Here is an 18,247-nt window from a genome sequence, read left to right as displayed (position 1 = left end):
TTTGCAGTAACTTTACTGCAAAAGAATTACACGGGAAGAAACCCGAAATATTAACTATACACACATATATACCCGTGAAAACTTACATATATATATATGTGTGTGTGTGTGTGTGTGTTTTTTTCTTTCTTTTTCGTAGGTTTTATGTGTGTTTCTCTTTAGCCAGGTTCCACCTATGTAAACCAATATGTTATGCAGCCCTAGTTCAGTGAAATCATAATTCACTAGTTTCTTAGTTTCCCAATGGGCAGCAAAGGGTCTGCTGGCTGCCAGAAGAGAAGAGAGGGAAAAAAAAAGCCCAGAAATTAGTGAATTGTGATTTCACTGAACTAGGGCTGCATAACATCTTGGTTTACGTAGGTAGAACCTGGCTAAAGAGAAACATATCTATATATATCGATATCTATCTCTATCTATCTATCATCTATCATCTATCTATCATCATCTATCTATCTATCATCTATCTATCTATCTATCTATCTATCTATCTATCTATCTATCTATCTATCACACCATCCAAGGGACCTGCCATTCCTGAGCTATATATATATATATATATATATATATATATTCCAGAGAATATATATATTCCAGTGGTGAAATTTAAATTTTTTGACTACTGGTTCTGTAGGCGTGGCTTGGTGGGTGTGGTGTGGCTTGGTGGGCATGGCAGGGGGAAGGATACTGCAAAATCTCCATTCCCACCCCACCCCTGGCGGAAGGATACTGAAAAATCTCCCTTCCCACTCCACTCGGGGGCCAGCCAGAGGCTGTATTTGCCGGTTCTCCGAACTGCTCCAAATTTCCGCTACCGGTTCATTCGGAACCTGTCAGAACCTGCTGGATTTTACCCCTGATATATATTCGCTCTGGTCCTTTAATCCAAGACAGAAATGACATGCGTCCTTATTTTCCCTCGCAAGAGCTTAAATAGTATTTGAACTGGTGGTTTTTGTGAAATGACTTTTTTTTTTAGTAACTAGTATGTCCCAAAGATGTTTTTTTTTTCAAGAGGCAACTGGACTTTCTTGTTTTTCTTTTTCTTTGAAGACGTTTGAAGCTTCTCGGGTGGGAAGCGAAATGTCTTTGAAGAAGCTTCTTGGATGAGAAGCGAAGCACCTTCAAAGACGCTTCTCGGATGAGAAGTGAAATTGTCTTCAGAAGCTTCTTGGATGAGAAGCGAAGCATCTTCAAGCAAAACATCTTCAGAAGCTTCTTGGATGAGAAGCAAAATCGTCTTCAAAAGCTTCTTGGATGAGAAGCGAAACGTCTTCAGAAACTTCTTGGATGAGAAGCGAAATCGTCTTCAAAAGCTTCTTGGATGAGAAGCGAAACGTCTTCAGAAACTTCTTGGATGAGAAGTGAAATTGTCTTCAAGAAGCTTCTTGGATGAGAAGCGAAACGTCTTCAAAGAAGCTTCTTGGATGAGAAGTGAAATGCCTTCAGAAGCTTCTTGGATGAGAAGTGAAATATCTTTTTTAGAAAAGGAAAACCAGAAAGCCCAGTTGCCAATTGAAAAAGCACCTTTGGGACAACTATGACTTGGATGATTGAGAATCTCCATAGACATTTAGCTATGCACTTTGGGATGAACTAGTATGAATCTCTTCTGTAAGTCAAGGTCTAACTAGTGGTTAAGGTGCTGGCCTAGAAACCAGGAGACTGCAAGTTCTAGATCTCCTTTAGTCATGAAAGCTGCTGGATGACTTTCAGCCAGTAATGCGCTCTCTGAACTCACAGGATTGTTGTTGTGGGAAAATGGGAAGCAGAGGCATGTTCACGCCTTGAGTTATGTATAATAAAAAATAAAAATATGGTGATAAAGTATTGTTGCTAATAATACTGTATGTTATTACTGTTACTATAGCCAGGTGTTATAATATCATTATATCAGGGTTCTGTTTGGATCCACACCTTCCCCTGTTGACTTTATTTACTAATTTGAATTGCCAGAATACCATTCCCATCTTTGCAATGAATTCACTCAGTGCTGGCAAGCATGTGATTTGGTCTTAAAAGTTAATGTTATAAGTGCATGGTAATTTGTATAGTTTAATTATTTACTGGTCCCCTTTTTGAACCTATTTTTTTTTTGTTTATAGAGAATCTTCACAATGACTACAGTGGTAGAGCGGAAGTTTGTTAATTTAAGGAAACGATTGGATCAGTTGGGATATCGACAACCACTGGGAGTAGAAAGTTTGCCTCTGGTGGAAAAACTTTTCAGGTATTAAAAAAGGAATAGAAAAAAAATGCTTGGAACAGTGCAATTCTTTATGGAAGAGGACCCAGTTTAGCAATTTATAAAGTATTATTATTCCTTTTTGCAGGAAGGATGTAAGATTTTTCTTGTGCATCTTTTTTAGAGCTAAATTAATATGAACCTATTGTTTTGCATGCACATTGAGAAAGAAAACATTAGAATTGATTAGTAATCAAAATATATGGTTACTATTTATTATGTGGTGATTCAATAGAATACTTGTAGGAAATTATAAATACAGTTTCAATATTCTGTATTTTGATTATTTCTTATATTAATTTTAGTGACCTTGTTCATACAACTGAGAGCCTCCGGAGCACGAAGTTATCTGCTGGAAAAATTGAAAAAGAATGCAGTAACTTTGATGTTGTTCTGGAACCTTATCGAGAAGAAAATGCTAGGCTCACACGTGAAAATAATGAATTGCACTTAGAAGTTCTGAAATTGAAAGAGCAATTGGAAGATCAGGTCAAAGGTAATACAATTTTTTTTAAAAAAAAATAAAATCTACCTTAGATTTTGCAGTTTGTTTTTGCTATCTGTTTTTAACTAAATATTGTCCCTAAATCTGCAAATTTTCTACTTTGATGCTACACCTAAGGGTTTTGTTAAAGATAAATAACATCTCCTATTCCCCTCTTCCATACCAAGCTCAAAGGGGAAACAGCAGTACCACACTTACTTTTTTCAATTTTCAATTAATTTCGGAAGAAGGTGAAAGTAGAGGCTAAATTCTGGTTATACAATTAAGTTTCATTTAAAAGATCAGAAAACCACTGAATTTTTTTTGTGCAAGCAGATTCAGACCAGGAATCTGGAAACAGTTTTTAAGAAACTACTTTTGAGCTAAACTTTAATCTGGTGTCTGTAAATACAGAAAGTCCTCATTTACCAACAGTAATTGGACTGGAAACACCATTGCTGACTGATGTCATATGTCACGATGTTATGTGACCGTACCAAATTATGATGGCCGTTCTAGCAATTTAAATTGCTGCTGGTAAGCAAATTGCAAGTAGTCGCAGCATCTCTATTTGCTGGCTTCCCCATTGATTTTGCTTGTTGAAAGCTGGCAGTGAAGTTTTCGTATAGTGATTGTGTGACCATGGGATGCTGCAATGTCATTGCAAACCAGTTGCCAAGCTGACCGTTGAAACTTCAAATGGTGGCTAAATGGATGGGACTTAAACAAAGGCAGCCGTATATTGTACAGAATTAACATTTTAAATGCACAAATTTTGTAAGAGAAATAAAACCACTTCATATAATTCCCTGGACATTAAGCAAATACGATGGTTATTAGGAGCGCTCCCTGTTTTGGCTGGAAGCCAGAAGTAAATGTTGATTTCTGGCAAAAAATGTCATAAATTGTACTCATGTGACTATGGAGCGTTGCAAACAACCATAAATGTGAGCTGGTTGCCAAGTGTTCAAAATGCAATCAGAAGATGAGGAAGGGGAGGCGATGTCAGAACTCTGAAACCAGGTTGTAAGTCTCTTTTGAGGGGGAATCTGTCATAACTTCTAATGGGTATTAAGTTGAGGAATACCTTCCATTAAATCATTGATAATGCCAGTGATTTAATTCTTGCTTAACAATTTTGTCATCATAATGAATGCAATATTTTTGGAGTCCTGAGCATGTATACTCAATATGAGAGGCTCATAGAATGAATGCTCTAGTAGTCTAATCTGCTAAAATGGTTGCAGCAGGTCATGCAATATTCCTTTGCTTTTATCCATATTGTCTACAGCAGCGCCCCCCCCCCCCCCAACCTTTTGGGCACCAAGGACCGGGTTCTGTGGAGAGAGGTTTTTCAATGGACCGGAAGGGGCGTGATTTTGTGTGCTGCCTGCATTCCATGGATGGGGCTTTGCTTGTTTGCATGGACCAGTTTCTGGCATGCTGCGGCCCAGTGCCGGTCCATAGACCTGGTCTACAGCTCCACGAATGTCCTCTACTTTTCCTTCCTTTCTTTCTCACCAAGTAGGCTGTTTCAAATACCATTCTTATTTCTTAACAGTGCTGCTCTTCTGCCGTTCTTGGAAATAGACATTTCCAACATTTTGTGTTTCAACGTGCTAGCTTCCTATTCATTTTTTATTTTTTAAAAAATTCCAGATGGAACAAAGAATTTGGGGGTTATTAAGGGTGATGACTGTATACATGAGCTCTGTTAGCATACTGTTGCCTATGATTGTGATCAATAATCATAAATATGTCAATGTAATTTGAGGATGCTGCTGCTGCTTTCTGTTCAGTCATGTCCAATTCTTGGTGATTCTGTCCACCAGCGCTCTTGTGTGCGTTTTCTCTCTCTCCGCTAAACATTTTCTGATCTTGCATGACTTCTTTCAGTTGTTCTGTGCTCTGTCTGGTGTTGGCTTTGATAATGTCCAGATGCCATTTTTGGCAGCTTTATAATAATTAAATAATACAAGAAAATAGTTTTTGAAGCATTTCTTATTGTTAGCCTTGTGCAGTTAAAACAGAAGCATGGAATCAAATTGTTTTCCTCCTTACAGATTTGAAAGCTACTTTGAGGAAATTTGAACATGAGAATTCAGATATGAAATTTTTGAATAATCAGTATATACATAAAATGAGGTCATTAGAAAAAGAAAACAAAGCCAAGACTGACAAAATTCAACAGCTTCAAGAGAAAAATCTACAAGCTGTGGTACAGACGCCAGGTACAGTGACAACCTATGTGCTCACCATTCTGGTCTGATGATCCTTTTATTGGACTGTAATTCTGTGCACTCTTACTACTATACTACTTTAGCTTACTTCTGGGTCCTTTAGCTCCTTTAGAAGCAAAGTATCAGTTTAAGCACTTGATCCCGAAGAGCACAGGCAAAACAAATGAATGAGTATTTCAATGGACTCTTGTACTGTTTTTCTAAAAACTTCAGTAACTTTCCTATGTGGACTTCAAAGAAGGTGTAAACTATCTTTATTCTCTGAATACCAAGTACAAATTCTGTTTTCCTATTTTGATGCTGTCTTCAATTCTCAGTTTTACTTTTTAAAACCTATTTTAGTGACTCATAGTTACTAATTTGCTTGAAAATGTCAGGGAATAGCCTCTTAACTTATTTTGGTGGAACTCAAAAATACTAAGGCCTGATTAGTACTTGGATGAGAGTACCAGGAAATCCCAGATAATAGATTTATGACTGGTTGTTTAGCAAGCATTTGAGATTACAATGGAACCCCCACCCCCCAAAAAAAAGCTATTTACAACCTGGTTTCAAAGTTATAACTGCTACAGGATCCCCCTGACCTCTGAAATTTGTGATTATTTGCCCTTACAACTGACCGAAGGGATGCTGCAGTGCACCCCCACTTATCTTCCCCATCCTGTCCCACTGGGTGTCCATAGGCCTTGAACCTGCTTCCCCCTTCCCCAATTGGGTCCCCTGCAGCCTTGAACTGGGTTTCACATCCTCCTCCCCAACTCTCATCATCGACCACACATTTACCACTGGAAGAGCTCTGGAGCTTGCAGTGGGAAAGAAAGCAGGCCACTCCGCTCTTCGGTTGTCCCTAGGTTGCATGTCTCCATCCAAGAAGCAAGTGCCATTTTCGGAGTGGCTGCATTGAGCATAATTGGTGATCGAGTAGGAGGAGGGTTTGTGATATGGTGAAATGCGAAGTAGGCACAAGACACCATTGGGGTGGTGGTGTAATAAAAGGTCCAAGGCATGCACAGACCCTTAGGGGTGGGAATCAGAGCCCAGGATGCTTCAGAGGATGGAGAAGACTTTGTCAGGCCCTGGGCAGTTAGGCCTTGATTTTCACTGGGCCTCCCAGGGCCTCCCCCACCCCTGTGTCCTCTGGTCTGCACGATGCACAAAAACTCTATTGCAGCATGAAAAGGTGGGGGCAAAATTGGAGTCTTTGGGAGGGGGTGGTTTAGGGGGTAAAGTGGTGCCTTACATCTTGTACTTAAAATTATCCCAAGAATGGGATGTTTAGATGGTGAAATGATGCCTTAACCACTAGCAAGGTTTAAGATAGTCACTTTACTCTTTAAACTCATCCTTTACCCTCAAGACTGCAGGTTGCTTTGTCACTATTTTATGTATTTGTATGTCCTTGGTGTTTCTTAATCGTGCATAATTTTTTTTATTGCAGCACCAAGATTGCTTATGTTAGCGATTTTTAATTAGCATGTGAATAAATGCATTATTTACTGTTCACATAATCACAAAAAAGATCCTATTTAAAGTGTTGCTGATAGTTTTACTTCAAAAACACGAAACCTTGTAATTTCCACTTTATATATGAATCATGTATGAAAAGACATGACCTGCCCAAAGTTCTAGTAAAATGCATTTATCTTTGAAGGTGGTAAGAAACGAAATATTCCATTTCGACGTCAGCGTATGCAAATAGATCAGCCAGTTCCTCCTTCAGGGATTGGCGCCTATCCGGTTCCTCAACCGAATGACCCATATATTGCCGATCTTCTTCAAGTGGCTGACAACAGGTGATTAAGCTTTAGCAATATTTCAAGGGTCATCTCAATCATTAGGGGCATTGGGGTGGATAGGGTGTGTGTGCAGTTTTAGAAGAAATGCATAATTTGTACATATTTATATTATCCTATCCTTGACTGAGAAACTGAACATTTCTACAGAGATATTTATTTACTTATCAATCATGTAGATTAGATTTGAAGAGTATAGTGGAGATCTTATAATAGCTCATCTGCTTGTTTTCCCCCTTTTATATATAAGAGATCTAAAAGTGACATAGTTTCTTTCATACTTGAAAGGAAGAGCCTTGGTGGCGCAGCAGACTAAAGTGCTGTTAAATAGCACCAGCTGCCTGCAATTACTGCAAGTTCAAATCTCACCAGGCTCAAGGTTGACTCAGCCTTCCATCCTTTCGAGGTAGGTAAAATGAGGACCCGGGTTGTGGGGGCAATAAGATGACTTTGTATAAAAAAGAATACCGCCGGGGGGGGGGCGAAGGCCCTACTAAGCAGGTATATACAAAAGTATGAAGGCTATTACTTAACACATTGTAAGCCGCCCTGAGTCTCAGGAGAAGGGCGGCACATAAATTGAACCAATAAATAAATATAAATTGAACCAATAAATACTTGGAAGTCCTGTTTAAGAGTAAAGGGAATTTAGATTTTGTGAAACCATGTTTTTCTCAATCTTCTACCAGTTCATTTTTTTCCCCTGGATGATCTTTGGCCATAAATTGTGGAAACTTTTCATACTATAATATATGAACATGACAGTGTAGGCCCCTATCTAATTGTGAATCTCCTTACCAGGGAAGGTTCTCTACAAAATTCTAAATTTCTAAGGAAAACATTTTTTCGTAAATGTATTTAAAACTGGAAGATTGTGTGCATGACAGAGACGAAATGAAGGTGGTTTATATATGTATTGAATATTTCAGAATTCATGAGCTGCAGATTGAAGTAGACGACTTGCAGGAAAAACTAGAGATAGCTGAACGTGAAATGAAAAATTACAGCAAACAGGTATATTAAACTCTTAATAGTTTTGCATATATATTTGCTAATATCTATAGTTTCTGTAATATTGAAGAAGTGAGTTTTTTATTACTATTGTCCTGTCTCTCTATATATGTACATCTAGAGTTATAATATACATATATTGTATATTTGTACCTACACATACCACATACACCATCAACTCATGATGGCGAACATATCTAATACCCCTGCCTCCTACAGTATTTTCCCACAACAACCCTATGAGGTGATTTCGGTTGAAAGAGATTGACTGGCCCTAAGTCACACGGCTAGCTTTCATGCTTAAGGGAGGCCAAAATTCACAGTCTCCCAGTTTCTAGGCCAGCATCTCAACCACTTCACCAAACTGGATTTCATCTCTTAATATTAGAGATGTGCAATCTATGCACAAATCGTTCTATGCACAGAGCAGCTAGTTTCTCATTATTGTTTCTAGGTTAAAATATTCTCATTTCTATGTCTGAACTGAAATATACAAGTCCTGGACAGAAAGGGCAAGAGAGTTGAGAGGACAGCAGGAAAATGAAATATTGGGTACAATTGGGGGAGATATGGAAAGAAAAGAGTGGTATCGCTGGGGCTGGGAAGGATTGGATGGGATGGCCAATATCCTTGGCTTCAGGTGCACCATATTCAACTTCTTTCCTAACCTTCCACAGTCCTTATTTCCTTTTTTTAAAATGATGCACTTGAGGTCAAGGACATTGGCAGCAGCAAAGGGGAGGTAGAGAGAAAGGAAAACCCTGGGAAATGAGTGTGGGTGAATTGGTTGGATAGCTACTATTGCTGGTGTTCTTGGCTTCAGGCTCAGTGGTTAGGATACATTATTGCAGGCTAACTCTCCTGACTGTCAAGTTTGATCCTCACCAGCTCAAGGTTGACTCAGCCTTCCATCCTTCTGAGGTCGGTAAAACGAGGACCCAGATTGTGGTGGGGGGGGCAATATGCTGACTCTGTAAACCACTTAGAGAGGTGGTGAAGTGATGTATAGGTCTAAGTGCTATTGCTATTCAAGTAGTGCATGTGTGTGATTATATCATAGGGAAAGACTTACAGCACTGACTGGATTAACGCAGTTATTTTTTTTCTTTGAAGGTTGAGCTCCGAGACAGTGAGATTGAACGTTTAGGATTCGCACTAGATGGCGGTCGTTCTCATGATGTAATATCTCTGGAAGCCAAAAGCAAAAGTAATGAAAAAATTATTGATCACTTGAATTTGCAGGTAACACTGTTGACTGTCTTTCAGCTTCTACATCTAAAGCGTCACCTAAAACTTTAAAATATGGATCCTCTTAACATTAGCCAAAGTACAGTGAAATTTCCATTTTCTACACCTTGATTAAATGGACTTCCCAATGCAAATGGGTAAAATTTCCATGCCATTTGGCATAATGATAACATTACATAAACAATGCAAAAGGCCAGGTGTCAATTTATGTAATTTTGCAGGATAATGGCATCTTCATACAAATGAATAACAGACACAATTAGTCCATTCAAATGAGATTTCACTGTAATTATTGTCATTTCCTGGAGAACTACTTTTGGTATCTTGGCTTGATGAATGCATGCAGATTGTAATTAAGGTTATCTTAGTTATGTTTTTTATGCCTTTCCAGTTCTCTTTTGAAATGTCTGAGGTCTAACATATAACTTACACAATTATATATAACTTAGGAGACTTTTTTATGATTCACAGATTTAATGTATTAATTTGTATTCGAAGGGCAGAAAGTACTGTTTGTTCATTAGGGAAGATCCTTGAAGGAATTCCTAAATTTTTTCAGGTGAATTTAACATGGTGTTAATATTTATAGGTTGAATTTCTACAGCAAACAAACAAAGAGCTTGAAAAGCGCATAGAAGATCTTTTGGATAGCAGGCAAAATATGACCAGTGAGGTGGCTCATTTAAGCAACAAAAATGAAGAACTATGTCAAGAATTGACTGAAATTGATCACTTGGCCCAACAGTTGGAGAGGCATAAAGAAATTGTGCTTGAAACTGCAGATAAAGAAATTGGAGAGGCTAAGGTAAGAAAATGTTGGGAATTGCTAGAACATCAAGAATATGTTCCAGTTCCTTGGGAAAACATTCCACACTTTGTTTTCTTTCACAGTTCATTTTTTGTTTTAAATCTTACATACTATAAAGTTATATGCTGAAAAAGTTTTCTAATTAAATGAAATTAATAATGTTAGTTTTAATGGTTTTGTACAATTGTTCTGCATAAATGAATAAGAATTTTTATATTTTGCTGTTGATTAGAATGTATATAACATCTTTCTAGATTTGATAAGTGGGAAAGCTCTGAAGTTAGCCCAGAAACTAATTAAGAGTTTCTTAAAATATTGAAGAGGATTAGCATTTCATAAAGCTACATAAAGATTACTTAATAGGACTCTGTGGGAATATCCAACCAAAAGAAAGCAACAAGTCTTTAGTATGAAACTGGTTAAGAGCTTTTCACTTTCAGGCAGCAGCTGCCAGTGGCCCAGCATTCAGTTAAGGTCACAGAGCTGAGCTTTTTAATTAGCAGTTAGGACTTTTTAGGGAAGCTTTGGGCGATGGAAAAAAGCAGTAAAGGAAGAGAGAGCTTGTTTAGTCATTCTTTCTGCTCTGGAGTGGGCAGGAGCATATCATGGGGCAACTCTTGGTTGACTGTAATGATAAACATGTGAACGAGAGATAGAGACACTGCACAGGTTATAAATGTGGGCATAGATTGCACTTTTTCATTCCAGTCGTAACTGGAAACCGTTGCTGTCCGAGGCAGTTGCTAAATAAGGAATACCTGCGCTTGCGCCTCCAGCTGGTCTTCGGGTCTCTGCCACGCATGCATGGGGGTGTGGGGTATGTGGGGTTGCGAGTGCATGCACGGGGCAGGGTGCATGTGTGGGGCCCACGCGTGCATTGCATTTTAGGGATTCGGGTGCGCACACGCGCATTCACACGCACACGCTTTGGCCACTCGGTCCGGAAAAGGTTAGCCATCACTGGGCTAGACACACCTAGTTCCCTTAACTGTTTGTTGTACAGTTTAGTTTCCAGACTTATCATCTTTGTTGCTCTTCTCTGCACTCTTTCTAGGGTCTCAGCATCTTTTTTGCCCTGTGGCCCCAGAATTGGACACACTATTTCAAGTGTGGCCTCACTAGTGCAGTACACAGTGGTAGTGTTGCCTCTCATGATCTTCATGTTATCCCTTTGTTGATGCAGCCAATGTTGTGGCCCGTCAGCGGCCTGTGCAGATTGTAGCTGATTCTGACAACGAGGAGGCTGGTGTGGTGCTGCGCCAGCAGCCTATGCAGCTGGTGCTCGAGTCGGACAGTGAGGAGGCTGGAGAAGATGTGGTGCCAGAGGCAGAGATTCAGTCAGGGCCTTCAGAACCTCCAGAAGCTCCTTTAAGTGAAGGGGACAAAGAGGAGGAGCCTCTTCTCAATGCACGGGCGCGCAGAGCTGCCAAAAGGCAGGAGTGGCTCCTCAGGAGGAGGTCTCCTCGAGAGTAAGGCTTGGGGCTAACTGGCCACTCCCTTAGCCTATTTAAGGAGGAACACCACTTGCAGCAAGCTGTAGGGAACAACTTTAGTTCACTCTCCTTCGCGTCTGGATTCTCTGCAAAATTGCTTCTGGGCTTTCTGCCAACCCTAGTAAGACTGTGATTACCTTATCTTAGAATTCTGGTAGGCTGTTAAGACAGTTTATTAACAGCCTTTTGGTTGATAAAGACTAAGTTATTTGAGTAAAATAAGCTTTGTATAGAGTTTGTGTGTGCTGCGTTCTTTGGGGTCTGTAGCTGGGCAGAACAGCCAAGGACTGAATTGGCTGTTTTGGCAGCTGCAACACACTGCTGGCTCAGACTTCAGCGGTGGCCCAGTTGTACACCTAGGTTCCTGTCACAGTTACTATTGTTCAGCCAGGTACTGCCTATTCTATACTTGAGCGTTTGTTTTTTCCGGCCTCAGTGCAGGATCTTGCTTTTCTCACTACTGAACGGCCTCTTATTGGATAGGGCCCATTCCAGCTACTTGGTTGTGCCATTCAGTGGATGCTGTTCCTGCCTGCATCTTCCATCCTGCCACCATGTGTTGGATGGTCTCTGAGGCTTCTCCGCATAGTCAGCACTTTGGGTCCTGTCCTGTTTCTATGGATCTGGTGCTTCGTTCCTATTCTTGTGCGGCTATGATCAGTGCCTCAGTGCTCTCCAGTTCTTTCTAGCCATTGATAAGCTTTTCCAATGTCAGCCACCTCAGCTAGGTGTTGTACATATCATGCAGGTCGTGCATGGCACTTCCTCTGCTTGATCTTCCTTCTATGTCAGCTGCTACCCCAGGCATTCTCTCAGCAGTTCATTTTTGGGTGCCAGCTTATTGATGTATTTCAGGATGCTCTGGATTGCTTCCCGGAAAATGACTTTGACACTCACCTGACTCCATCCACCCTCTTTTCAGCTGCTATACAGTCTTGGGTTTGGGAGAGCCCTTCCTGACCACTATATATATATATAGTCATTTTGCACTAACTGCTGACATAAGCCTGATGATGGCAGATGGGATTCTGCTGAAACGTCGCTTCTACCCTTTTAGGGATATATCCACAATTACACGGGAAGAAACCCGAAATATTAACTATACACACATACATACCCATGAAAACTTACATAAATATATATATATATAGCAAATATTTGCAATCCTTCACCAGTTCTGTAAAGTCCATATTGCAGATGAAATATTGAAATTACTTGAGACCAGCTAGGGAACGCAGATAGATTTCAATTTGATTTCTACTATTTCAGCTATTTTACTTCAGTAGCTGATTTCTCAAGATATAAAACTCCCTAATATATTTTAGATAGCTTGGTATTTTTTCCCTCCCTCCCTTTCTTCAATCTTAAACGGTTCACAATTATGTAGGAACCAGTCAGCTTACTTACAGTCGTTTGCCCGTTAGGTTTTTAAAATACAGTATTCCAGAAGTAATGCATAATAAAATAAAACCAGAAAAAAATACATTTAAATCTTATTTTAAAAATATAGCAACTATGTATGTGCAGGAGATAATAATTTGGTGACTGATATTTATAGTAGTGACTGTCCTAATACTCATGCAACAATTTATATAGAAATAAATATTTTACTTCTCAAGTTTTATAATAAAATGTTACTTTAAAAAATAATATTTACATATATTTCATGCAATCAGGAAGAAATTAAAAAAAGACGCAGTGAAGTACAAGATCGCGAGGAGATCATAGCAAGACTGAAGTTAGTAAGTAACATGCCTATTGAACTGAGTTTAGCTTACAGTACTTAAACTTTTTAATATTTATGTTTGAATTTAATGCATGTTTGCTAATGACAATTATTAATAGCATAAGAAAGTAAATCAATAATATATTTATAAAAATTCTGCTTTTTTATATTGACACTATTGTAGTAGATTTTTATTAGTAAGTTTTATAAGCCCAATACAAATATTTTAAACATCCATCCTACTGAAGATTGCCTCCAATAAAACTGGTAGAATTAAAATACCTTGCAGTATTTAGATGAAAACTTTCAATATTGTATTGATTTAATTTGTATATCTGGTTTTTCACTGAGGACAAAATTTGGCATATTATTATTATTATTATTATTATTATTATTATTATTATTATTGCTTTAATTTATATGCCACCCTTCTCCAGAGACTCAGGGCGGTTTACAATGCGTTAAGCAATAGCCTTCATACTTTTGTATATTTATACAAAGTCAGCTTATTGCCCCCACAATCTGGGTCCTCATTTCACTTACCTTTGAAAGGATGGAAGGCTGAGTCAACCTTGAACCTGGTGAGATTTGAACTTGCAGTAATTGCAAGCAGCAGATGTTAATAACAGTGCTTTAGTCCACTGTACTATAGGCTCTTCTCTATTATTTGAATATATTTTAAGTAGTAACAGATCAGATAATAAAAGAGAAATGATAAAGCTGTGCTAGAGTAAGATTCTTCACTCTTCTCAGTCCTAGAATTAAAAATACTGTGGGTAAAAATGTTATCAGTATCCATTTTGGATGAGGTTGCATTTTCTCTGAAAGATCATTTGCAGCCCGGTTTGACTCCTGGATCCATTTTGTCACTTGAGTTGTCATCTGGCTAGCTGCACTGTATTGTGTCCTACTGCATAATGAGTCTGCCCTTCAAGCCTTCTGGTGCAGAATATGGCTATATAGCAAAGTTATTGTTATATTGGCTCGACTAAATAGCACCAATTCTCAAAGAACTGCACTGGGAAGGCAGTTGTTACCAACTGCATCTCGTTACCCTATTTAAATGCTTTAATTGTTTAAGATTGCAGTACTTGAGGAGAACACCCCCAGTATATACCTGCCTATGATCTGGAGTGCAGGAGCTCTTCCTTGTTTCATGACTGGGAAGAGTGCACTATGTGGGAATGCAGGAGAGGATTTTGGAATGCCTTTCCCCAGAGACTAGGCAAGTGCTAGCTATACATATCCCTTTGCATAAGGTAAAGAAATGGCGGGTTTTGTTCATGTAAAATTTAGTTCACCCTTGCTTGAATCTCTTAATCACTTTTCTATTAATAATCTTTATTTGATACAGTATATTTTAACTACTATGTTTTTATTTTATTTGTCGTTATTATTTTACCTTGTTTTTATGAGCCACAGTGGCACAGTGGTTAGAGTGCAGTACTGCAGGCTACTTCTGCTGACTGCCGGCTGCCTGCAATTTGGCAGATAGAATCTCACCAGGCTCAAGGTTGACTCAGCCTTCCATCCTTCCGAGGTCGGTAAAATGAGGACCCAGATTGTCAGGGGCAATATGCTGACTCTGTAAACCGCTTAGAGAGGGCAGTAAAGCACTGTAAAGTGGTATATAAGTCTAATTGCTGTTATAGATGGTTTTCCACCACGGCATCTTCTGGGTGTTGAATAAGCTATAAATAATATAAATTGACTAGTTGTCATCTTATAAATAATATATCAACAAAATAAATTGTATCTAAGTCAAATTCTCTGATATGCAATAAATACTTGAAATAGAAATAAAATTCTTTTATTGGCCAAGTGTGATTGGACACACAAGGAATTTGTCTTTGGTGCATATGCTCTCAGTGTACATGAAAAGAAAAGATACATTCGTTAAGAATCATAAGCTACACCACTTATAGGGTACAAATAAGCAATCAAATCATACTAGAAAACAATCAGTATAAATCATAAGGATACCAGCAACAAGTTACAGTCATAAGTGGGAGGAGATGGGTGAGAGGAACAATGAGAAGATTAATAGTAATAATAATGCAGACTTAGTGAATAGTTTGACAGTGTTGAGGGAATAATGAATACTTGGTGCTTCTAACTTGAATACAGGTAGTCCTCGATTTACAACAGTTCATTTAGTGACCATTCAAAGCTACAACAGCACTGAAAAAAGTGACTTATTGTTCTGCCCCAGCTACGGACCCCAAAGAACGCAGCACACACAAAGTCTGTGTGTACAAATCTTAGTTTACTAAAATAAAATCAGGGTTTTTTTTCAAACAAAGGCTGTTAATTAACTTTCTTAACAACCTGCAAGAATCCAAAGAATAAATAATCGTAATCTTACTATGGTTGGCAGAAAGCCCAGGAGCAATTTGCAGAGAACTAAGATCAAGGCCGAAGCAGAGTGAACAAGTTGTTCCCTGCAAATTGCTTCAGTCGGCGTTCCTCCTTAAATAGGCTAAGGGAGTGGCCAATTATCCCCAAGCCTTACTCTCGAGGAGACCGCCTCCTGAGGAGCCACTCCTGCCTTTTGGCAGCTCTGCGCGCCCGTGCATCGAGAAGAGGCTTCTCTTCTTCGTCCTCTTCCCTTAAGGGAGGTTCTGAAGGCCCTGGCTGAATCCCCGCCTCTGACACCACATCTTCCCCAGCCTCATTGTCCGACTTGAGTGCCAGCTGCACAGGCTGCTGGCGCAGCACCACACCAGCCTCCTCACTATCCGAATCAGTCACCAGCTGCACAGGCCGCATACGGGCCACAACACTTATGACCATTTTTCACACTTATAACCATTGCACCATCCCCATGGTCATGTGATTTACATTCGGAAGCTTGACAACTGGTTCAAATTCAACTGGTTGCAATGTCCTGGAATCATGTGATCATTGTTTGCAACGTTCTGGCAAGCAAAGTCAATGGGGAAGCTAGATTCCCTTAACAACCATGTTACTAATTTAACAACTGCACTGATTCACTTAGCAACTGTGGCAAGAAAAGTCATAAAACGAGGCAAAACTGACTTAACAAATATCTCACATAACAACATAAATTCTGGGCTCAATCGTGGTCGTAAATCGAGGACTATCTGTATATGGAAATGTTATGTGATTAAAAAATTGTTGTTGTTTTTTAAAAAATGTATTTTTATTGTAGCCACAATTCTAAGTTTTGTAATATTTGTGTCACGTTAGGAGTTATCTTCCTATCGCAGAGAAAAAGAAAAATTGAGTGAAGAACTCTTTGGAAAATCAGAGGAAAAACAAAATCTTGAGATACTGTTAAACCAGACTCAAGCAGAAAACCATAGATGGTCCAAAAAAGTTGAAAACCTTGAAATTATAAGTAAGTATTTACATTCCCACGCGCTGTAGGAGATGGATTTTCAGCCTCAAATGAAATCTTGGGGGGGGGGGGGGGGAACTAAATAAGGAAAGTCAGGAACTTTTACATAATTCATTGCTAAATTGTTTATTAAATAGTTTCCCTGTAATTATTTCAGATTTTGGTTCCTTTCTTCGGGAGAGCAGAGTCCATTATACAACTTGTTAGTGTTGTATAAAGTATAGCATTATTTTACAAATTTAAATATTTGGTTTCTGTATATTAAAATAATATAATTATTGCATTAAACTGTCAAAGGGAATGCGGTGGCTGAGTGGCTAAGACGCTAAGACACTGAGCTTGTCGATCAAAAGGTCGGCAGTTCAGCAGTTCGAATCCCTAGTGTTGCATAACAAGGTGAGCTCCCGTTACTTGTCCCAGCTTCTGCCAACCTAACAGTTCGAAAGCATGTAAAAAATGCAAGTAGAAAAATAGGGGCCACCTTTGGTGGGAAGGTAATAGGGTTCCATGCGCCTTTGGCGTTTAGTCATGCCGGCCACATGACCATGGAGACGTCTTCGGATAGTGCTGGCTCTTCGGCTTTGAAACGGAGAGGAGCACTGTCCCCTAGAGTCAGAAACGACTAGCACATATGTGCGAGGGGAACCTTTACCTTTATCTAAAACTGACAAATATTAAATAAACTCTAACCTTAATCCTAAACCATTGGATCATCGTTTCAGAGATATTTACCTACCTAAATAGAGAAACAGAATGACTAAGGACGGGCAAAAAATCATGGCATGCAATTTTGAACTTCCTGCCAGTTTCCCCTTTGAGTTTACTTGCAGGAAAACTGACAGGGATTATCGCAAATCTTCCTTTCCCTTCCCTTCCCCTCCCCTTTTTCATTAAAAACAGAAAAATTTTGAAAGAGTTTTTCTTCATCATTTTCATAACGAATGCTTTAGCTGAAGACTTCTTGTGTATGGAAATTTCATCCTTGCCGATTGTGGTCTGTTGCAGATCGTGAACTTGTCATAGAGCTAGAGAGAATGAGGCTGGAGGGTGGCATAGCCCTTGGAGACAAGTCACCTTCTCGCCTAGATGCATTTGTAAAGACCATAGAGGAAGACAGGGACTATTATAAGCGAGAACTAGAGTGTCTCCAAAAGATATTTAAAAGAAGATCTAGCCCGTTGCGCAAATCTCCAGAAAAGGTAAGGCTTTACTGTGCTTAATACTTCATACTTCAATGATATCACATAGTCCAATTACTCATCAAATTATCTTTTCAACTCTTAGCTTTATAAAGCATGCTCTTAGCCATCAGATCGGGGTCAGATGATTCCTTTTGTAGCAGACTGATTATTTACTAGGAGGAGGGCTGCTTTCATACTTTGGCAGCGTGCTGGGTTTCATTTCTTGGCTCATTTCTTTTAGAGGTCTCCTCCTCCTCTGCACTCACCTGCATTCAATTTCTTGTCATTCCTAAGAAGTCAAATAGGAGATCCCAATCACAGCTGCCTATTACTTCACAAAAAAAAAGCTGTTAACAGCCAATAAAGTGAAAAGACAAATGATGTAGTCAGGCAGCATCCTCAACTATTTAGACATATAATGAAATTAATAATAATAATAATAATAATAATAATAATAATAATAATAATAATAATAATAGTACACACTTTAATAAGGGGAAAAAGCTAGTTTTCCCCAGTTAACATTAAATACAAGGCAATGTAGCTTTGTTAGTATCAAACTATTAGCATGCTTTGATTCCCAGCTTTATTGGATTCAGTGATATTTCTTTCTTAATAAGCATGATTAATCTCTCTCAAGTTACAGGTAGTCCTCGACTT

At 38.9% G+C, this 18,247-nt stretch overlaps 1 protein-coding gene across 4 annotated transcripts in view; it reads left to right on the top strand.

Moving 5' to 3' along the window:
• Positions 1–18,247, top strand: part of CEP135 (centrosomal protein 135) — a 40,448-nt gene that overhangs the window by 974 nt on the left and 21,227 nt on the right. For 3 of the 4 annotated variants that reach the window (XM_087874927.1, XM_087874928.1, XM_087874929.1), the window contains exons 2-11: positions 2,103–2,227; positions 2,548–2,738; positions 4,790–4,957; positions 6,618–6,759; positions 7,689–7,773; positions 8,884–9,012; positions 9,608–9,823; positions 12,996–13,061; positions 16,256–16,406; positions 17,412–17,605. In XM_087874927.1, the coding sequence (XP_087731053.1) occupies positions 2,115–2,227; positions 2,548–2,738; positions 4,790–4,957; positions 6,618–6,759; positions 7,689–7,773; positions 8,884–9,012; positions 9,608–9,823; positions 12,996–13,061; positions 16,256–16,406; positions 17,412–17,605 (1,455 nt within the window). In that variant the 5' untranslated portion in view covers positions 2,103–2,114. The remainder of the gene's footprint in view (positions 1–2,102; positions 2,228–2,547; positions 2,739–4,789; positions 4,958–6,617; positions 6,760–7,688; positions 7,774–8,883; positions 9,013–9,607; positions 9,824–12,995; positions 13,062–16,255; positions 16,407–17,411; positions 17,606–18,247) is intronic. The other variant, XM_060690845.2, reaches the window with a different exon arrangement.

The sequence above is a fragment of the Pantherophis guttatus genome, chromosome 8, assembly GCF_059756535.1.
Source record: "Pantherophis guttatus breed Tessera chromosome 8, ASM5975653v1, whole genome shotgun sequence".
NCBI classification, from domain to species: Eukaryota; Metazoa; Chordata; class Lepidosauria; order Squamata; family Colubridae; genus Pantherophis; species Pantherophis guttatus.
Note: the sequence above shows the minus strand (reverse complement) of the source record. Positions and strands in the feature narration are given on the sequence as shown.